The 20,429-nt window shown below is 38.5% G+C and overlaps 1 protein-coding gene across 1 annotated transcript in view; it reads right to left on the minus strand.

Annotated features, from left to right (window-relative positions):
- Positions 1–706: 706 nt before the first annotated feature.
- LOC119501443 overlaps positions 707–20,429 on the minus strand; it is a 40,392-nt gene continuing 20,669 nt past the window's right edge. The window contains exons 5-10 of the mRNA XM_037791803.1: positions 18,350–18,946; positions 10,121–10,240; positions 3,687–4,622; positions 2,838–3,434; positions 2,633–2,752; positions 707–2,115 (exon numbers count right to left, since the gene is read on the minus strand). Coding sequence (XP_037647731.1) covers positions 1,131–2,115; positions 2,633–2,752; positions 2,838–3,434; positions 3,687–4,622; positions 10,121–10,240; positions 18,350–18,946 — 3,355 coding nt within the window. The 3' untranslated portion in view covers positions 707–1,130. The remainder of the gene's footprint in view (positions 2,116–2,632; positions 2,753–2,837; positions 3,435–3,686; positions 4,623–10,120; positions 10,241–18,349; positions 18,947–20,429) is intronic.

A 20,429-nucleotide genomic window follows, 5' to 3' on the forward strand; every position in this document is an offset into this window, starting at 1 on the left:
TAATGTACCTGTTAGAGCAGGACAACCTGCTGCTTTGATTATTTTGAAAATCCAGAAATGATACCTCATCAAATTCTCAGCATCTGTGCTCAATTTGTATTTAACTATATAACTATAACTATAACTATATATGTTTTTCAACAAAGTTACACACATTCCAACAAACTCACAACCGCCCACTCTCCTCGGACACCCAAAAAGTAATTAAAAGAATAGATAAATTATAATTAAAATAGTAATAATAATAACAGTAAATAGTAGTAAATAATAATAAAAATAAATAAATATAAATTCAGAAAAGCAGTGTATTTTGCTGTAAAAAACAAACAAAACATCGATAAAGTTTAAAGTTATAGTTAAAAGTAATATAAATTAAAATAAATAGGCGCTCTAATGTAAAATAAACTGTAATGATGCCTTCAGGGTTCAGTTTACAGATGTTCTGTGTAACAGCATCATCCAGTGGTGTAGGGCAGGCATCTTTCAATCTAAACTTTTCTATTTTTGGTTTGTTTGTAAAATTAAATAGTAATGAGTACTAATCATTGAAATGGCTTCTAAAACATGTTTGGATGGATGTAGGCTAATAGATCAAACACTGCAGTTAAACCTGGAGGGAACAGACGGCTGACTTTGTAACCTTAGATGACCCATGATGCACGGCAAATGTCAGTGTTCATGTTCAGACCTGAAAAAAAAACAAACCTTTTACTTTTTAAAATTGTATTTATTTTTGTGCAAGAGAAATGGCAGACTGAATTATACAAACATAATAATGAAGATCATACAGATTGTACAGAATGTATTGTGCATAACATTTTTTGCTCTAATTATATTTTTATATGACAGTAATTGCAACTCTAGAATTAAAATAGTAATTATATTTTTCAGTTACATTTATCATCAGGTAAAGCGCTAAATGACAGTGCGTTATGTTTTGAAGCAGGTTTAGCGATACATTGGTTTATGCCATGAGAATTACAGCTGATTAAAAATATGATAGATATTAATCATGTTTGATGCTGAACAGTGAGCTGTAAGCAAAGTTTAAATGGATCTCATATCTGATCAGAGTGTCAGAGTTGGTATTGTCTCTGAGCACTACTGTATTACACAAGAACTTTCCTCTTTCACTTTTCATCCACTTCATCAAATGGAATTTCCATTTCTGTTTCTCCGAGTTTCTTCATCTCCCTCTCTGGATAAAATGGCGTCTCCAGGAAAGCTTTGTTTTCCTTTGATGTCAGCTGACCTTCACACAGGAAGTCATGTATCTTCTGCCATGAGTCCATCTCCAAACGCCAGAGTGCAGCTCTGGCTCTGATGAACTGAGAGATTTCAGTCTCGCTGCCTTTGCCCAGACTAATGCTGTCTTTACAGATGGAGAAGACATCCATGCCGAGGAAGAGAGCGCTGAACGTGATGGTACTGACACTGACTGAGTTGGAGCGGGCAAGAGGCCCTTTGGCTTCTGCCTGACCAATATCTGGGATATCTGCCGCCACCCTGGGCACGTTACGTAATGCTTTTTCTTCCTGCACTGCCCCTCTGCCAGCACTTACAGCCAGCTCCTCAGTTTTTAACTTCTTAAAGGCTGAGACCTTTTGAACAAGATTTCGGATATCATACCCAGCTTTACCAAGCACAATGCCTACTCCCACAACCACATCTATCTGGCTCGTTTTCCTAATGGTGACCTCCTCCAGACAATCCTGGAGACACTGCATATCCTCCATGAAGCTCTGGAAGGTCTCACTGGCTTTCTTTTGATGTTTATGGTTCACGCCAACCTCTGTGGCGGTGGTGACGGCACTGTTGACTCTGCTAGTAATTCCCAGCCCCAAACCAGTCATTGTCAGAACTAGAGACGCTCCAGCTGTTACAGGACCTAATGCCAAACCAACGATGGAAATCACACCTCCAGCTGCCCTCACCGAGCTGCCTGCCACACTGGAGATCTTTGCCCCCATATTCATCCTGTCTAGCTGAACAGCATTCTCCTCCAGGTCTTCTAGAGACTGCAGCATCCTGGGCTTTCGCTCGCTGAACTCACTGATGAAGTCAGAACATGGTTCCTCCTGAAACAGGAACACCGTCCGGAAGCTCTGGTTCAACCTGATGAAGAGAAAAGAGGAAAGATTAAATAAGATGACACAACTCAAAATGTTAATATGTTACTTTAAATTCTGTATGAAAATATTAGATTTGGGATATGGTTTTCTTTTTTGGATCAACATAAAACTGAAATAAACAGAAGTGACTACAATATTCCATGAAATAAATTCAACTTATACTGAGGTATTAACAGCTGGACAAGAACCATAACCCAAGGATCCACTCATTTTTGAGTGATTATAGAAATCATGGAAAATCAGGTTTATGTCATTTGAGTTATGAATTATAATAATATTGCCTCTAATTTCCATTAGTTGCAGTAAATTGAGTCTACAGCCATGCTGCTGTGTCTCCAGCTCCTCAACTTTGTATTTTATCTTGTTCTATTTTGTTGTCTATTTTTGGTGCGTGATTTTCTTTTTATACATATTTGTATTTTATTTTCATTGCCAACGGCTGCTTCTTTGACATTTGGGGCCAATAAACAATATAATCAATATAGATGGTTAATGCTTACCTGATTTCATCAAGCTGATTAATGTGATGAAACATCCTTTGTATGTCATCTTCAGACAAATCCACATCGATGTCTACCAGAGTTTCGTCGTTCAAATTCAGGCAAAAGTCACTGAAGGAGCTGTGAAAGACACAAATTAATTTTTTTTATGTTAGATGTCTATTTTGCAAAATGTGCATATTATTTTGATGAAATGTCTCTTTACCTTTTCTCTAACTTCTCACAGATTTTCTGGGTGGTCTTGATGTATCTGTTCAGCTGATATGACAGCACTTCCACATTCTGAAGTTTGGGAAGGAAGAAGACACTTGTATCGCTTTTAAACTTGAGGAGGAGATGGCAGATTTTCCGTGCAGCAGTGATGACAACCTGAACTTGTTCGAGGCTGATCCCTTCTGGCAAATGTAACCCCTGGTTCTCCTCCATGAACACATGGAGTGAGGTGACCGCCAGATTCTCCACTGCATCCAGGAAGCAGTGGAGCTTCTCCAGGCCACTCAGAGTGTCCTTCAGCACAGCAGCCAGCTCCTTCTCCAGTTCTGCACGTCTGTTGGCTGCAGTCAACAGGGTCACCTTGCTCTTCATATATTTCAAAAAGGCCTTACCTTTGTTCTCTGACTGGGTAACATGGCCGATTTTTAGGCCGATGCTGTCAGCCCTATCTTTGATGTCCACCATCATGTGCAACTCTTTCTCCCTCCCAAGCATCCATTCAGGGCTCCTCTCACAGAACTCTCTCACTGTGTCGATGTAGATGAGGGTATCTGCGGTGTAGCAGCACAAGGCCTCCTGTAGTTCTTTTCTGAAACACAAAACATCATCCAGTTTGTGAGATTTCAAAACAAATTCAAACTGAACTGTTGTTGTAGAGTGGCAGGAAGCTGCGTCAGACAGCCTCATTTCATCTTCATCAAAATATCAATGAAAGAACAACAAAACGACCACAAAGAGACACTAAATGAGACGTTAATAAGTAAAATCAATAACTACAAAGAGACACTAAACTGCAACAAAATGACTACAAAGAGACACTAAATGACTGCAAATGACTCACTTCATCTCCCTCTCTGGATAAAATGGCGTCTCCAGGACAGCTTTGTTTTCCTTTGATGTCAGCTGACCTTTGCACAGGAAGTCATGGATCTTCTGCCATGAGTCAATCTCCGAACGCCAGAGTGCAGCTCTGGCTCTGATGAACTGAGAGTCTTCAGTCTCGCTGCCTTTGGCCAGACTGATGCTGTCTTTACAGATGAAGAAGACATCCATGCCGATGAAGAGAGCGTTGAGCCCGATGAAACCGGCTCTTGCTGAGTTGGAGAGGGCGAGAGGCGCTTTGGCTGCTGCCTGACCAATATCTGGGATATCTGCCGCCATCCTGGGTACGTTACGTAATGCTTTTCCTTCCTGCAATGCCACTCTGCCAGCACTAACAGCCAGCTCCTCAGTTGTTAAAATATAAGCTGAGGCAGCATCAACAATTCCATCGATAGCCTTCCCAGTAGCACAAACGTTACCAAACAACTTGCCTATTCCCACAACCACATCTATCTGGCTCGTTTCCCTTTTGGTGACCTCCTCCAGACAATCCTGGAGACACTGCACATTCTCCATGAAGCTCTGGAAGGTCTCATTGGCTTTCTCTTTATGTTTATGGTTCACGACAACCTCTGTGACGGTGGTGACTAAACTGTTGACTCCGCTGGTAATTCCCAGCCCCAACCCAGTCATTGTCAGAATTAGAGACGCTCCAGCTGTTACAGGAATTAATGCCAAACCAATGATGGAAAGCACACCTCCAGCTGCCCCTACCGAGCTGCCTGCCACACTGGAGATCTTTGCCCCCTTATTCATCCTGTCTAGCTGAACAGCATTCTCCTCCAGGTTTTCTAGAAACTGCAGCATCCTGGGCTTTCGCTCGCTGAACTCACTGATGAAGCCAGAACATGGTTCCTCCTGAAACAGGAACACCGTCCGGAAGCTCTGGTTCATCCTGATGAAGAGAAAAGAGGAAATTAAGAAAGACTAAATAAGATGACACAACTCAAACGGTTAATATGTTGAAATAAGCAGAAGTGACTACAATATATCATAAAATAAATTCAAATTATACTGAGGTATAAACAGCTAGACAAGAACCATAACCCAAGGATCTTCTCATTTCTGAGTGTCTATAGAAATCATGGAAAATCAGGTTTATGTCATTTGAGCTATGAATTATAATAATTTTGCCTCTAATTTCCTTTAGTTGCAGTAAATTGAGTCTACAGCCATGCTGCCGTGTCTCCAGCTCCTCAACTTTGCATTTTTTCTTGTTCTATTTTGTTGTCTATTTTTGGTGAGTGATTTTCTTTTAATACATATTTGTATTTTATTTTCATTGCCAAAGGCTGCTTCTTTGACATTTGGGGACAATAAACAATATAACCAATATAGATAGTTAATGCTTACCTGATTTCATCAAGCTGATTAATGTGATGAAACATCCTTTGTATCTCATCTTCAGACAAATCCACATCAAAGTCTACCAGAGTTTTGGTGTTCATATTCAGGCAAAAGTCACTGAAGGAGCTGTGAAAGACACAAATTATTTTTTTTTATATTAGATGTCTATTTTGCTAAATGTGCATATTGTTTTGATGAAATGTCTCTTTACCTTTTCTCTAACTTCTCACAGATTTTCTGGGTGGTCTTGATGTATCTGTCCAGCTGATATGACAGCACTTCCACATTCTGAAGTTTGGGAAGGAAGAAGACACTTGTATCTCTTTTAAACTTGAGGAGGAGATGGCAGATTTTCCGTGCAGCAGTGATGACAACCTGAACTTGTTCGAGGCTGATCCCTTCTGGCAAATGTAACGCCTGGTTCTCCTCTGTGAACACATGGAGCGAGGTGACCGCCAGATTCTCCACTGCATCCAGGAAGCTGTGGAGCTTCTCCAGGCCTCTCAGAGTGTCCTTCAGCACAGCAGCCAGCTCCTTCTCCAACTCTGCACGTCTGCTGTCTGCAGTCACCTGGGTCACCTTGCTCTTCATATATTTCAAAAAGGCCTCACCTCTGTTCTTTGACTGGGTAACATGGCCGATGCTGTCAGCCCTATCTTTGATGTCCAACATCATGTGCGACTCTTTCTCCCTCCCAAGCATCCATTCAGGTCTCCTCTCACAGAACTCTCTCACTGTGTCGATGTAGATGAGGGTATCTGCGGTGTAGCAGCACAAGGCCTTCTGTAGTTCTTTTCTGAAACACAAAACATTATCCAGTTTGTGAGATTTCAAAACAAATTCAAACTGAACTGTTGTTGTGGAGTGGCAGGAAGCTGCGTCAGACAGCCTCATTTCATCTTCATCAAAATGTCAATGAAAGAACAACAAAACGACCACAAAGAGACACTAAATGAGAAACTAATAAGTACAATAAATTACTACAAATAGTCACTAAATGACTACAAAGAGACATTAAGCGACTACAACGAAATGCACAGACACAAAACGACTACAAAGAGACACTAAATGACTACAAAGACACTAAATGACTACAGAGAATTGCAGAGACACAAAACAGCTACAGAGAGACTCAAAAAGACAACAAAATGACTACAAAGACACTAAATGACTATAAACTAACAAACTAATTGTCACACATATAGTATGTATGTATGTATGTATGTATGTTTGAATGACTAAAACATAACCAGAAGGCCTCTTATATATAGAGGCCTATATCGTCTACATACATCAGTGGTTCCCAACTTGGGGGTCAGGACCCCTCCAATGGGTCCCAAAAGATGAATCTGAGGGGTTGTAGGATGATCGGATGGCAAATCATGAAAAGAATACTTATACTTTGCAATTACATTTTTTTTTTCACATGCTCCTCTAATCTTGTGAAATAGGCTAATGGCTATAAAGACTATGATACTATTCAGATAAAACAGGACAAAGGTCATAATGCACAGACTTTTTTTGTTTGTCGTTGCATTTACAGGATTTGACCAGCAGATATCACCAGAGCACAAATGGTTTATCAGTTTACAAGTTCAAGTTTTTTTTTCCAACAATATTCTACTTATTCTTTTAGGCACAATAATCTGCAATAGCCTATAATATATTTTAAATTATTTTAAAGTGATGATTAATACAAGAGGTTGACATACCAAAAGCCAAGAGGTCCGTACTTCTCTATTTGTTGCCTTTGTTTATAAGATACATTACTTTCTACATTTATTTAACACTAAAAAACAACCTCACATAAGGATGTAATTTAGGGTTAAAACCCACTCGAATCTCGGATTTATTTCACATGTTCATAACACACTGTGTATTGGAGTTTCAAAGATCTGTCTCCTAATAATACACATATTTTTACTTTATTTGACACTCTGCTGTTACTACAGGCTTTTCTCTCTTATTCTGTGCAAAAATACTTCAAAGATTTAAGCTCTTTACCTTGCAGCAGACATGTTTGTCCTCTGCATATGCTGTCTCCAGTTCCTTATCAGGTCCTCGTCTTATTATTAGGTCTACCTGCAAGGTTAAAATAAAAATAAATCAAGATTGGACCTCTGATTGTTTCCTATAGAGACAACCAACTCATGTGTTGGCTGAATCTGCCAAAATCTAAATCTAAATCATAATCACCAGTTTAGCCTAACTGTTCAGGAAGTTTTGACGGATGTTGACTAACTTCCTTTTTTCTTACGAGGCTGAAACAATGAGTTTGAACAGAGTCAGCAGCACACTATGGATGTATTAGCAGCACTCCTAAAAGGAGACAAATGCACTAAATACGTTTTAATTTAGAAAAGAGAAACTATGAGCTATCATCTCTCTGTAAACTTAAAATTAACAATGCATTTATGCTACTTTATATGCTACTGCACTACATTTCAGAGGGAAGACCTTTTAATGTACCTGTTAGAGCAGGGCAACCTGCTGCTTTGATTATTTAGAAAATCCAGTAATGATACCTCATCAAATTCTCAGCATCTGTGCTCAATGTTTATTTAACTATATAACTATAACTATAACTATATAAGTTTTCAACAAAGTTACACACATTCCAACAAACTCACAACCGCCCAACCTCCTCGGACACCCAAAAAGTAATCAAACGAATAGATAAATTATAATTAAAATGTTAATAATAATAACAATAAATAGTAATAAATAATAATAAAAAAATATATATATAAATATAGAAAAACAGTGTATTTTGGTGTAAAAAAACAAAACAAAACATAGATAAAGTTTAAAGTTATAGTTAAAAGTAATGTGAAATAAAATAATTAGGCGCTCTAATGTAAAATAAACTGTAATGATGCCTTCAGGGTTCAGTTTACAGAAGTCCTGTATAACAGCACCATCCAGTGGTGTAGGGCAGGCATCTTTCAATCTAAATTTTTCTATTTTTGGTTTGTTAGTAAAATGAAGTAGTAATGAGTAATAATCATTGAAATGGCTTCTAAAACATGTTTGGATGGATGTAGGCTAATAGATCAAACACTGCAGTTAAACCTGGAGGGAACAGACGGCTGACTTTGTAACCTTAGATGACCCATGATGCACGGCAAATGTCAGTGGTCATGTTCAGATCTGAAAAAAAACAAACCATTTACTTTTTAAAATAGTATTTATTTTTGTGCAAGAGAAATGGCAGACTGAATTATACAAACATAATAATGAAGATCATACAGATTGTACAGAATGTATTGTGCATGACATTTTTTGCTCTAATTATATTTTGATATGACAGTGATTGCAACTCTAGGATTAAAATAGTAATTATATTTTTCAGTTACATTTATCATCAGGTAAAGTGCTAAATGACAGTGTGTTATGTTTTGAAGCAGGTTTAGTGATACATTGGTTTATACCATGAGAATTACAGCTGATTAAAACTTCCTCAAAGATAGATTGTAATGATGTTTGATGCTGAACAGTGAGCCGTAAGCAAAGTTTAAATGGATGTCATATCTGATCAAAGTGTCAGAGTTGGTATTGTCTCTGAGCACTACTGTATTACACAAGAACTTCCTCTTTCACTTTTCATCCACTTCATCAAATGGAATTTCCATTTCTGTTTCTCCGAGTTTCTTCATCTCCCTCTCTGGATAAAATGGCATCTCAAGGAAAGTTTTGTTTTCCTTTGATGTCAGCTGACCATTGCACAGGAAGTCATGGATCTTCTGCCATGAGTCAATCTCTGAACACCAGAATGCAGCTAGGGCTCTGATGAACTGAGAGAATTTAGTCTCGCTGCCTTTGGCCAGACTGATGCTGTCTTTACAGATGAAGACGACATCCATGCCGAGGGAGAGAGCGCTTAACACGAAGGGACCGGCTCTTGCTAACTTGGCGATGGCAAGAGGCACTTTGGCTGCTAACTGACCAATCTCTGGGATATCTGCCACCACCCTGGCCACGTTACGTAATGTTTTTCCTACCTGCACTGTGCTTGTGCCAGCACTTAAAGCCAGCTCCTCAGTTTTTAACAACTCAGCAGCTGAGGCAGTATTAACAATCTTTTCGATACCACACCGAATATTTGTAAAAATCCTTGTCAGACAATAATGAAGACACTGCACATCCTCCATGAAGCTCTGGAAGGTCTCACTGGCTTTCTTTTGATGTTTACGGTTCACGCCAACCTCTGTGGCGGTGGTGACTAAACTGGTGACTGTATTGGTAATTCCCAGCCCCACCCCAGTCATTGTCAGAGCTAGAGACGCCCCAGCTGTTACAGGAATTAATGCCAAACCAACGATGGAAAGCACACCTCCAGCTAACCCCACCGAGCTGCCTGCCACACTGGAGATCTTTGCCCCCTTATTCATCCTGTCTAGCTGAACAGCGTTCTCCTCCAGGTCTTCTAGAAACTGCAGCATCCTGGGCTTTCGCTCGCTGAACTCACTGATGAAACTAGAACATGGTCCCTCCTGAAACAGGAACACCGTCCGGAAGCTCTGGTTCATCCTGATGAAGAGAAATTAAGAAAGACTAAATAAGATGACACATCTCAAAAGGTTAATATGTTACTTTAGAATTCTGTATGAAAATATTAGATTTGGGATATGGTTTCTTTTTTGGATCCACATAAAACTGAAATAAGCAGAAGGGCTACAATATTTCATAAAATAAATTACAAATTATACTGAGGTATAAACAGCTGGACAAGAACCATAATCCAAGGATCTTCTCATTTCTGAGTGCTTATAGAAATCATGTAAAATCAGTTTATGTTATTTGAGTTATGAATTGTAATAATTATGCCTCTAATTTCCTTTATTTGCAGTAAATTGAGTCTACAGCCATGCTGCCGTGTCTCCAGCTCCTCAACTTTGCATTTTTTCTTCTTCTATTTTGTTGTCTATTTTTGGTGAGTGATTTTCTCTTTATATATATTTGTTTTTTATTTTCATTGCCAACGGCTGCTTCTTTGACATTTGGGGCCAATAAACAATATAACCAATATAGATGGTCAACGCTTACCTGATTTCATCAAGCTGATTAATGTGATGAAGCATCCTTTGTAAGTCATCTTCAGACAAATCCACATCGAGGTCTACCAGAGTTTCGTCGTTCATATTCAGGCAAAAGTCACTGAAGGAGCTGTGAAAGACACAAATAAATTTTTTTTTATATTAGATGTCTATTTTGCAAAATGTGCATATTATTTTGATGAAATGTCTCTTTACCTTTTCTCTAACTTCTCACAGATTGTCTGGGTGGTCTGGATGTATCTGTCCAGCTGATATGACAGCACTTCCACATTCTGAAGTTTGGGAAGGAAGAAGACACTTGTATCTCTTTTAAACTCGACGAGGAGAGGGCAGATTTCCCGTGCAGCAGTGATGACAACCTGAACTTGTTCGAGGCTGATCCCTTTTGGCAAATGTAACGCCAGGTTCTCCTCCATGAACACATGGAGTGAGGTGACCGCCAGATTCTCCACTGCATCCAGGAAGCTGTGGAGCTTCTGCAGGCCTCCCAGAGTGTCCTTCAGCACAGCTGCCAGCTCCTTCTCCAGCTTTGCACGTCTCCTGTCTGCAGTCACCTTGCTCTTCATATATTTCAAAAAGGCCTTACCTTTGTTCTCTGACTGGGTAACATGGCCGATTTTTAGGACGATGCTGTCAGCCCTATCTTTGATGTCCACCATCATGTGAAACTCTTTCTCCCTCCCAAGCATCCATTCAGGGCTCCTCTCACAGAACTCTCTCACTGTGTCGATGTAGATGAGGGTATCTGCGGTGTAGCAGCACAAGGCCTTCTGTAGTTCTTTTCTGAAAAACAAAACATCATCCAGTTTGTGAGATTTCAAAACAAATTCAAACTGAACTGTTGTTGTAGAGTGGCAGGAAGCTGCGTCAGAAAGCCTCATTTCATCTTCATCAAAATATCAATGAAAGAACAACAAACGACCACAAAGAGACCCTAAATGAGAAACTAATAAGTACAACAAATGACTACAAAGAGACACTAAACGACTACGAAGAGACACTAAATGGCTACAAGGAGACACAAAGCAACTACAAAGAAACTCAAAAAGACAACAAAATGACTACAGAGACACTTAATGACAAACTAACAAACTAATTATCACACATATAGTATGCATGTATGTATGTTTGTATGTTTGTATGACTAAAACATAACCAGAAGACCCTCTTATATATAGAGGCCTATATTGTCTACATACATCAGCTGTTCCCAACTTGGGGGTCAGGACCCCTCCAATAGGTCCCAAAAGATGAATCTGAGGGGTTGTAGGATGATCGGATGGCAAAGTATAAAGAATACTTATACTTTGCAATTAAGTTATTTTGTTTCACATGCTTCTCTAATCTTGTGAAATAGGCTAATGGCTATAAAGACTTTGATACTATTCAGATAAAACAGGACAAAAGTCATAATGCACAGACATTTTTTGTTTGTAGTTGCATTTACACAATCTGACGAGCACATGTTGCCAGAGCACAAATGGTTTATCAGTTTACAAGTTCGAGGTTTTTTTTCCAACAATATTCTACTTATTCTTTTAGGCTCAATAATCATCAATAGCCTATAATATATTTTAAATGATTTTACAGTGATGATTAATACAAGAGGTTGACATACCAAAAGCCAAGAGGTTCGTACTTCTCTATTTGTTGCCTTTGTTTATAAGATACATTACTTTCTACATTTATTTAACACTAAAAAACAAACTCACATAAGGATGTAATTTAGGGTTAAAACCCACTCAAATCTCGGATTTATTTCACATCTTCATAACACACTGTGTATTGGAGTTTCAAAGATCTGTCTCCTAATAATACACATATTTTTACTTTATTTGACACTCTGCTGTTACTACAGGCTTTTCTCTCTTATTCTGTGCAAAAGTACTTCAAAGATTTAAGCTCTTTACCTTGCAGCAGACATGTTTGTCCTCTCCATATGCTGTCTCCAGTTCCTTATCGGGGCCTCGTGTTATTATTAGGTCTACCTGCGTGGTTAAAATAAAAATAAATCAGGATTGGACATCTGATTGTTTCTTATAGAAACAACCAACTCATGTGTTGGCTGAATCTGCCAAAATCTAAATCTAAATCTAAATCACCAGTTTAGCCTAACTGTTCAGGATGTTTTGAGAGATGTGGCAGTTTGGTTTCATTTCCCTTTAAGAATTGAACCACCACACCCAAATAACTTTTTTTTTTACGAGGATGAACCAATGAGTTCTGAACAGAGTCAGCAACACACCATGGATGTATTAGCAGCACTCCTAAAAGGTGACAAATGCACTAAATACTTTTTTAATTTAGAAAAGAGAAATTATGAGCTATCATCTCTCTGTAAACTTAAAATTAACAATGCATTTATGCTACTTTATATGCTACTGCACTACATTTCAGAGGGAAGACCTTTTAATGTACCTTTTAGAGCAGGGCAACCTGCTGCTTTGATTATTAAGAAAATCCAGTAATGACACCCCATCAAATTCTCAGCATCTGTGCTCAATCTTTATTTAACTATATAACTATAACTATAACTATATAGGGAGGGAACAGACGGCTGACTTTATAACCTTAGATGACCCATGATGCACGGCAAATGTCAGTGGTCATGTTCAGACTTCACAAACAGTGTACATACATACATGGGTAGGGGGTGTGGGGGGGCAAAGGAGGACGGTCTGCAGGACATATAATAATGCACACAGTGCACTTTCATAGACAAAGCTATCGGAGTTACCCTGCACTATATTCAGTTTTAACAGTTTTCTTCATCTCCTTGTGTTTTTATATCTGGTATATTTTTTTTTACTTTGTACTTTGCACTAGTAACTTTTTTACTGCCTTTTTACTAACATGTTTTGCACTATGGAACTGTGATGCTTGAAACTTGAATTTCCCTCGGGATCAATAAAGTTACTATCTATCTATCTATCTATCTTAATGACTAAGAAGGGACACCAAATGACTACAAAGAGACACTAAACAACTACAAAGAAATGCAGAGACACAAAACAGCTACAAAGAGACATTAAACAACTACAAAGAGACACCAAATGACTACAGAGACACTAAATGGCCACAATTAGAGACACAAAATGGCTACAGAGAAATGCAGAGACACAAAACAGCTACAAGGAGACTAAAAAAGACAACTAAATGACTACAAACTAACATAAACTAATTGTCACACATATAGTATGCATGTATGCATGTATGCATGTATGTATGTATGTATGTATGTTTGTATGATTAAAACATAACCAGAAGGCCTCTTATATATTGAGGCCTATATCATCTACATACATCAGTGGTTCCCAACTTGGGGGTCAGGACCCCTCCAATGGGTCCCAAAAGATGAATTTGAGGGGTTGTAGGATGATCGGATGGCAAAGCATAAAGAATACTTATACTTTGCAATTACATTTTTTTTTCACATGCTCCTCTAATCTTGTGAAATAGGCTAATGGCTATAAAGACTATGATACTATTCAGATAAAACAGGACAAAAGTCATAATGCACAGACATTTTCTGTTTGTCGTTGCATTTACACAATCTGACCAGCAGATGTCGCCAGAGCACAAATGGTTTATCAGTTGAGTTCAAGGTTTTCTCTTCCAACAATATTCTACTTATTCTTTTAGGCACAATAATCTGCAATAGCCTATAATATATTTTAAATGGTTTCACAGTTATGATTAATACAATAGGTTGACATACCAAAAGCCAAGAGGTTCGTACTTCTCTATTTGTTGCCTTTGTTTATAGGATACATTACTTTCTACATTTATTTAACCCTAAAAAACAACCTCACATAAGGATGTAATTTAGGGTTAAAACCCACTCAAATCTCAGATTTATTTAACATCTTCATAACACACTGTGTATTGGAGTTTCAAAGATCTGTCTCCTAATAATACACATATCTTTACTTTATTTGACACTCTGCTGTTACTACAGGCTTTTCTCTCTTATTCTGTGCAAAAGTACTTCAAAGATTTAAGCTCTTTACCTTGCAGCAGACATGTTTGTCCTCTCCATATGCTGTCTCCAGTTCCTTATCAGGGCCTCGTCTTATTATTAGGTCTACCTGCGAGGTTAAAATAAAAATAAATCAAGATTGGACATCTGATTGTTTCATATAGAGACAACCAACTCATGTGTTGGCTGAATCTGTTAACATCATCAGTTTAGTTTAACTGTTCAGGACTTTTGTTGACAAAACTTCAACAGTTGACGCAGTTTGGTTTAATTTTCCTTTCTCCACATCAGCAGGTCGAACCAACACCAACTCAACTAACTGATTTTCTTTATTTACGAGGCTCAAACAAAGAGCCATAACAGTCAGCAGGATGCTGCCTTAACAGGCTGTCGGAAATAAACTGGAAAAACAAAGTTCGGAAACTTGTGTTTGGTGGATTATTTCTCTGTTGTTACGATGCTAATGGTCATTGTATTTTATATGGTTGGAAAGCCTGTTTATTTACCTGAGGATGAAGTTAGGTGCCAGATTGTGGAGATATTGGATCGCCACTGGCTGCAGAATCTCATCCCGATATCTCACTGCATTGAGATGGCCTTCAATGATGACAAGCCTTGTTTTGCCAGTGAGGGAGATGCCGCCCCACACCATGACACTGCCCCCACCAAAAGCTGTTATTCCATCGGTGCAACAATCAGCATAGTGTTCTCCGCGTCGTCTCCATACTTTAACCCTGCCATCCAACTTTGGCAGACAGAACCTGGACTCATCACTGAACATGACATTCCCCCACATGTTCAGGTTCCATTGTCTGTGTTGTCGACACCAGCGCAAACGGGCCTGATGGTGAAGGGCAGTCATTGCAGGCTTCCTGGCAGCCTTGTGAGAAAACTGTTTACCATTGGCAGAGCATTTTGGCAAATATTTCTTGGGCGCTACCCACATAATCAGCTGTGCTGCTCATCCCACAAATGCATGATCCTTACAAGTTGGACATCATTGTGAAGGTAAATAAACAGGTTTTCCAACGATGTAAAATACAATGACCATTAGCATTGTAACAACAGAGAAATAATCGACCAAACACAAGTTTCCGAACTTTGTTTTTCCAGTATATAATTTGACATGACCCAAAGCAATGATAGAAGTGATTGTTACTTATAGGAACATTTCGCTTCCTGGCAGCAGGTTAAGAAAGGTGGGGACCAGTGGTGGAATGTAACTAAGTACATTTACTCAAGTACTGTTCTTAAGTACAATTTCCACATAGGCCTACATATATTTTAGTTCTAGCCTACTTGAGTATTTCCATTTTATAGTACTTTATATGCTACTGCACTACATTTCAGAGGGAAGACCATTTAATGTACCTGTTAGAGCAGGGCAACCTGATGCTTTGATTATTTTGAAAATCCAGAAATGATACCCCATCAAATTCTCAGCATTTGTGCTCAATGTTTACTCATTTATTTATTTATATATTATTATTATTTATATTATATTTTTATTTCTTATTATATAACCGCCAACCCTCCCCGGACACCCAAAAAGTAATTAAACGAATAGATGAATTATAATTAAAATAGCAATAATAATAATCATAATAATAATAATAATAATAATAATAATAATAATAATAATAATAATAAATAGTAGTAAATAATAATTAAATACATAAATATAAATGTAAGAAAGCAGTGTATTTTGGAGTAAAAAAAACATAGATAAAGTTTAAAGTTATACTTAAAAGTAATATAAATTAAAATAAATAGGCGCTCTAATGTAAAATAAACTGTAATGATGCCTTCAGGGTTCAGTTTACAGAAGTCCTGTGTAACAGCACCATCCAGTGGTGTAGGGCAGGCATCTTTCAATCTAAACTTTTCTATTTTTGGTTTGTTAGTAAAATGAAGTAGTAATGAGTAATAATCATTGAAATGGCTTCTAAAACATGTTTGGATGGATGTAGGCTAATAGATCAAACACTGCAGTTAAACCTGGAGGGAACAGACGGCTGACTTTGTAACCTTAGATGACCCATGATGCACGGCAAATGTCAGTTGTCATGTTCAGACCTGAAAAAAACAAACCTTTTACTTTTTAAAATTGTATTTATTTTTGTGCAAGAGAAATGGCAGACTGAATTATACAAACATAATAATGAAGATCATACAGATTGTACAGAATGTATTGCGCATAACATTTTTTGCTCTAATTATATTTTTATATGACAGTGATTGCAACTCTAGGATTAAAATAGTAATTATATTTTTCAGTTACATTTATCATCAGGTAAAGTGCTAAATGACAGTGTGTTATGTTTTGAATCAGGTTTAGCGATACATTGGTTTATGCCGTGAGAATTACAGCTGATTAAAACTTCCTCAAAGATAGATTGTAATGATGTTTGATGCTGAACAGTGAGCCGTAAGCAAAGTTTAAATGGATCTCATATCTGATCAAAGTGTCAGAGTTGGTATTGTCTCTGAGCACTACTGTATTACACAAGAACTTTCCTCTTTCACTTTTCATCCACTTCATCAAATGGAATTCCCATTTTTGTTTCTCCGAGTTGCTTCATCTCCCTCTCTGGATAAAATGGCGTCTCCAGGTCAGCTTTATTTTTCTTTGATGTCAGCTGACCTTCACAAAGGAAGTCATGGATCTTCTGCCATGAGTCCATCTCTGAACGCCAGAGTGCAGCTCTGGCTCTGATGAACTGAGAGACTTCAGTCTCGCTGCCTTTGGCCAGACTGATGCTGTCTTTACAGATGAAGACGACATCCATGCCGAGGAAGAGAGCGTTGAGCCCGATGAAACCGGCTCTGGCTGAGTTGGAGAGGGCAAGAGGCCCTTTGACTGCTGCCTGACCAATATCTGGGATATCTGCCGCCATCCTGGGCACGTTACGTAATGCTTTTCCTTCCTGCACTGCCACTCTGCCAGCACTTACAGCCAGCTCCTCAGTTTTTAACAACTTAACAGCTGAGGCAGCATCAACAAGCCCATCAATACCCTTCCCAATAGCACAAACTTTACCAAGCACCTTGCCCACTCCAACAACCACATCTATCTGGCTCGTTTCCCTTTTGGTGACCTCCTCCAGACAATCCTGGAGACACTGCACATCCTCCATGAAGCTCTGGAAGGTCTCACTGGCTTTCTTTTGATGTTTACAGTTCACGCCAACCTCTGTGGCGGTGGTGACGACACTGTTGACTCCGCTGGTAATTCCCAGCCCCACCCCAGTCATTGTCAGAACTAGAGACGCTCCAGCTGTTACAGGAATTAATGCCAAACCAATGATGGAAAGCACACCTCCAGCTAACCCCACCGAGCTGCCTGCCACACTGGAGATCTTTGCCCCCTTATTCATCCTGTCTAGCTGAACAGCATCCTCCTCCAGGTCTTCTAGAAACTGCAGCATCCTGGGCTTTCGCTCGCTGAATTTACTGATGAAGCCAGAACATGGTTCCTCCTGAAACAGGAACACTGTCCTGAAGCTCTGGTTCACCCTGATGAAGAGAAATTAAGAAAGACTAAATAAGATGACACATCTCAAAATGTTAATATGTGACTTTAAAATTTTGTATGAAAATATTAGATTTGGGATATGGTTTTCTTTTTTGGATCCACATAAAACTGAAATAAGCAGAAGGGCTACAATATTCCATGAAATAAATTACAAATTATACTGAGGTATAAACAACTGGACAAGAACCATAACCCAAGGATCCACTCATTTCTGAGAGCTTATCGAAATCATGGAAAATCAGGTTTATGTCATTTGAGTTATGAATTATAATAATTTTGCCTGTAATTTCTTTTATTTGCAGTAAATTGAGTCTACAGCCATGCTGCCGTGTCTCCAGCTCCTCAACTTTGCATTTTATCTTGTTCTATTTTGTTGTCTATTTTTGGTGCATGATTTTCTTTTAATACATATTTGTATTTTATTTTCATTGCCAACGGCTGCTTCTTTGACATTTGGGGCCAATAAACAATATAACCAATATAGATGGTTAACGCTTACCTGATTTCATCAAGCTGATTAATGTGATGAAGCATCCTTTGTATGTCATCTTCAGACAAATCCACATCGAGGTCTACCAGAGTTTTGGTGTTCATATTCAGGAAAAAGTCACTGAAGGAGCTGTGAAAGACACAAATGATTTTTTTTTATATTAGAAGTCTATTTTGCAAAATGTGCATATTGTTTTGATGAAATGTCTCTTTACCTTTTCTCTAACTTCTCACAGATTTTCTGGGTGGTCTTGATGTATCTGTCCAGCTGATATGACAGCACTTCCACATTCTGAAGTTTGGGAAGGAAGAAGACACTTGCATCTCTTTTAAACTTGAGGAGGAGATGGCAGATTTCCCGTGCAGCAGTGATGACAACCTGAACTTGTTCGAGGCTGATCCCTTCTGGCAAATGTAACCCCTGGTTCTCCTCCATGAACACATGGAGTGAGGTGACCGCCAGATTCTCTACTGCATCCAGGAAGCTGTGGAGCTTCTCCAGGCCTCTCAGAGTGTCCTTCAGCACAGCAGCCAGCTCCTTCTCCAGCTCTGCACGTCTGCTGTCTGCAGTCACCTTGCTCTTCATATATTCCCAAATTGCATTACCCCTCTTACCTCTGTTCTCTGACTGGGTAACATGGCCGATGCTTAGGCCGATGCTGTCAGCCCTATCTTTGATGTCCACCATCATGTGCAACTCTTTCTCCCTCCCAAGCATCCATTCAGGGCTCCTCTCACAGAACTCTCTCACTGTGTCGATGTAGATGAGGGTATCTGCGGTGTAGCAGCACAAGGCCTTCTGTAGTTCTTTTCTGAAACACAAAACATCATCCAGTTTGTGAGATTTCAAAACAAATTCAAACTGAACTGTTGTTGTAGAGTGGCAGGAAGCTGCGTCAGACAGCCTCATTTCATCAAAATATCAATGAAAGAACAACAAAACGACCACAAAGAGACACTAAATGAGACACTAATAAGTACAATAAATAACTACAAAGAGACACTAAACGATTACAAAGAAATGCAGAGACACCAAACAGCTACAAAGTGACACTAAACTGCAATAAAACAACTACAAAGAGACAAAAAGACAACAAAATGACTACAGAGACACTAAATGAATTCAAACTAACATAAACTAATTGTCACACATATAGTATGCATGTATGTATGAATGTATGTATGTATGCCTGTATGACTAAAACATAACCAGAAGGCCCTCTTATATATAGAGAGCCCTATATTGTCTACATAGATCAGTGGTTCCCTACTTGGGTCCAATGGGTCCCAAAAGATGAATCTGAGGGGTTGTAGGATGATCGGATGGCAAAGCATAAAGAATACTTATACTTTGCAATTAACATTTTTTTTCACATGCTCCTCTAATCTTGTTAAATAGGCTAATGGATATAAAGACTATGATACTATTCAGATAAAACAGGACAAAAGTCATAATGCACAGGCATTTTTTGTTTGTCATTGCATTTACAGGATTTGACCAGCAGATATCACCAGAGCACAAATGGTTTATCAGTTTACAAGTTCAAGGTTTTTTTTCCAACAATATTCCACTTTTTCTTTTAGGCACAATAATCTGCAATAGCCTATAACATATTTTAAATTATTTTACAGTGATGATTAATACAAGAGGTTGACATACCAAAAGCCAAGAGGTTTGTACTTCTCTATTTGTTACCTTTGTTTATAGGATACATTACTTTCTATATTTATTTAACACTAACAAACAACCTCACATAAGGATGTAATTTAGGGTTAAAACCCACTCAAATCTCAGATTTATTTAACATCTTCATAACACACTGTGTATTGGAGTTTCAAAGATCTGTCTCCTAATAATACCCATACTTTTACTTTATTTGACACTCTGCTGTTACTACAGGCTTTTCTCTCTTATTCTGTGCAAAAGCACTTCAAAGATTTAAGCTCTTTACCTTGCAGCAGACATGTTTGTCCTCTCCATATGCTGTCTACAGTTCCTTATCAGGTCCTCGTCTTATTATTAGGTCTACCTGCGTGGTTAAAATAAAAATAAATCAAGATTGGACATCTGATTGTTTCATATAGAGACAACCAACTCATGTGTTGGCTGAATCTGCTAAAATCACCAGTTTAGTTCAACTGTTCAGGTAGTTTGTTGACAAAACTTCAACAGTTGTGGCAGTTTGGTTTCATTTTCCTTTCTCCACATCAGCAGGTTGAACCACCACCACACCCAACTATTTTTTTACGAGACTGAACCAATGAGTTCTGAACAGACTCAGCAGCACACCTTGG

Source organism: Sebastes umbrosus, chromosome 14, assembly GCF_015220745.1.
Source record: "Sebastes umbrosus isolate fSebUmb1 chromosome 14, fSebUmb1.pri, whole genome shotgun sequence".
NCBI lineage: Eukaryota > Metazoa > Chordata > Actinopteri > Perciformes > Sebastidae > Sebastes > Sebastes umbrosus.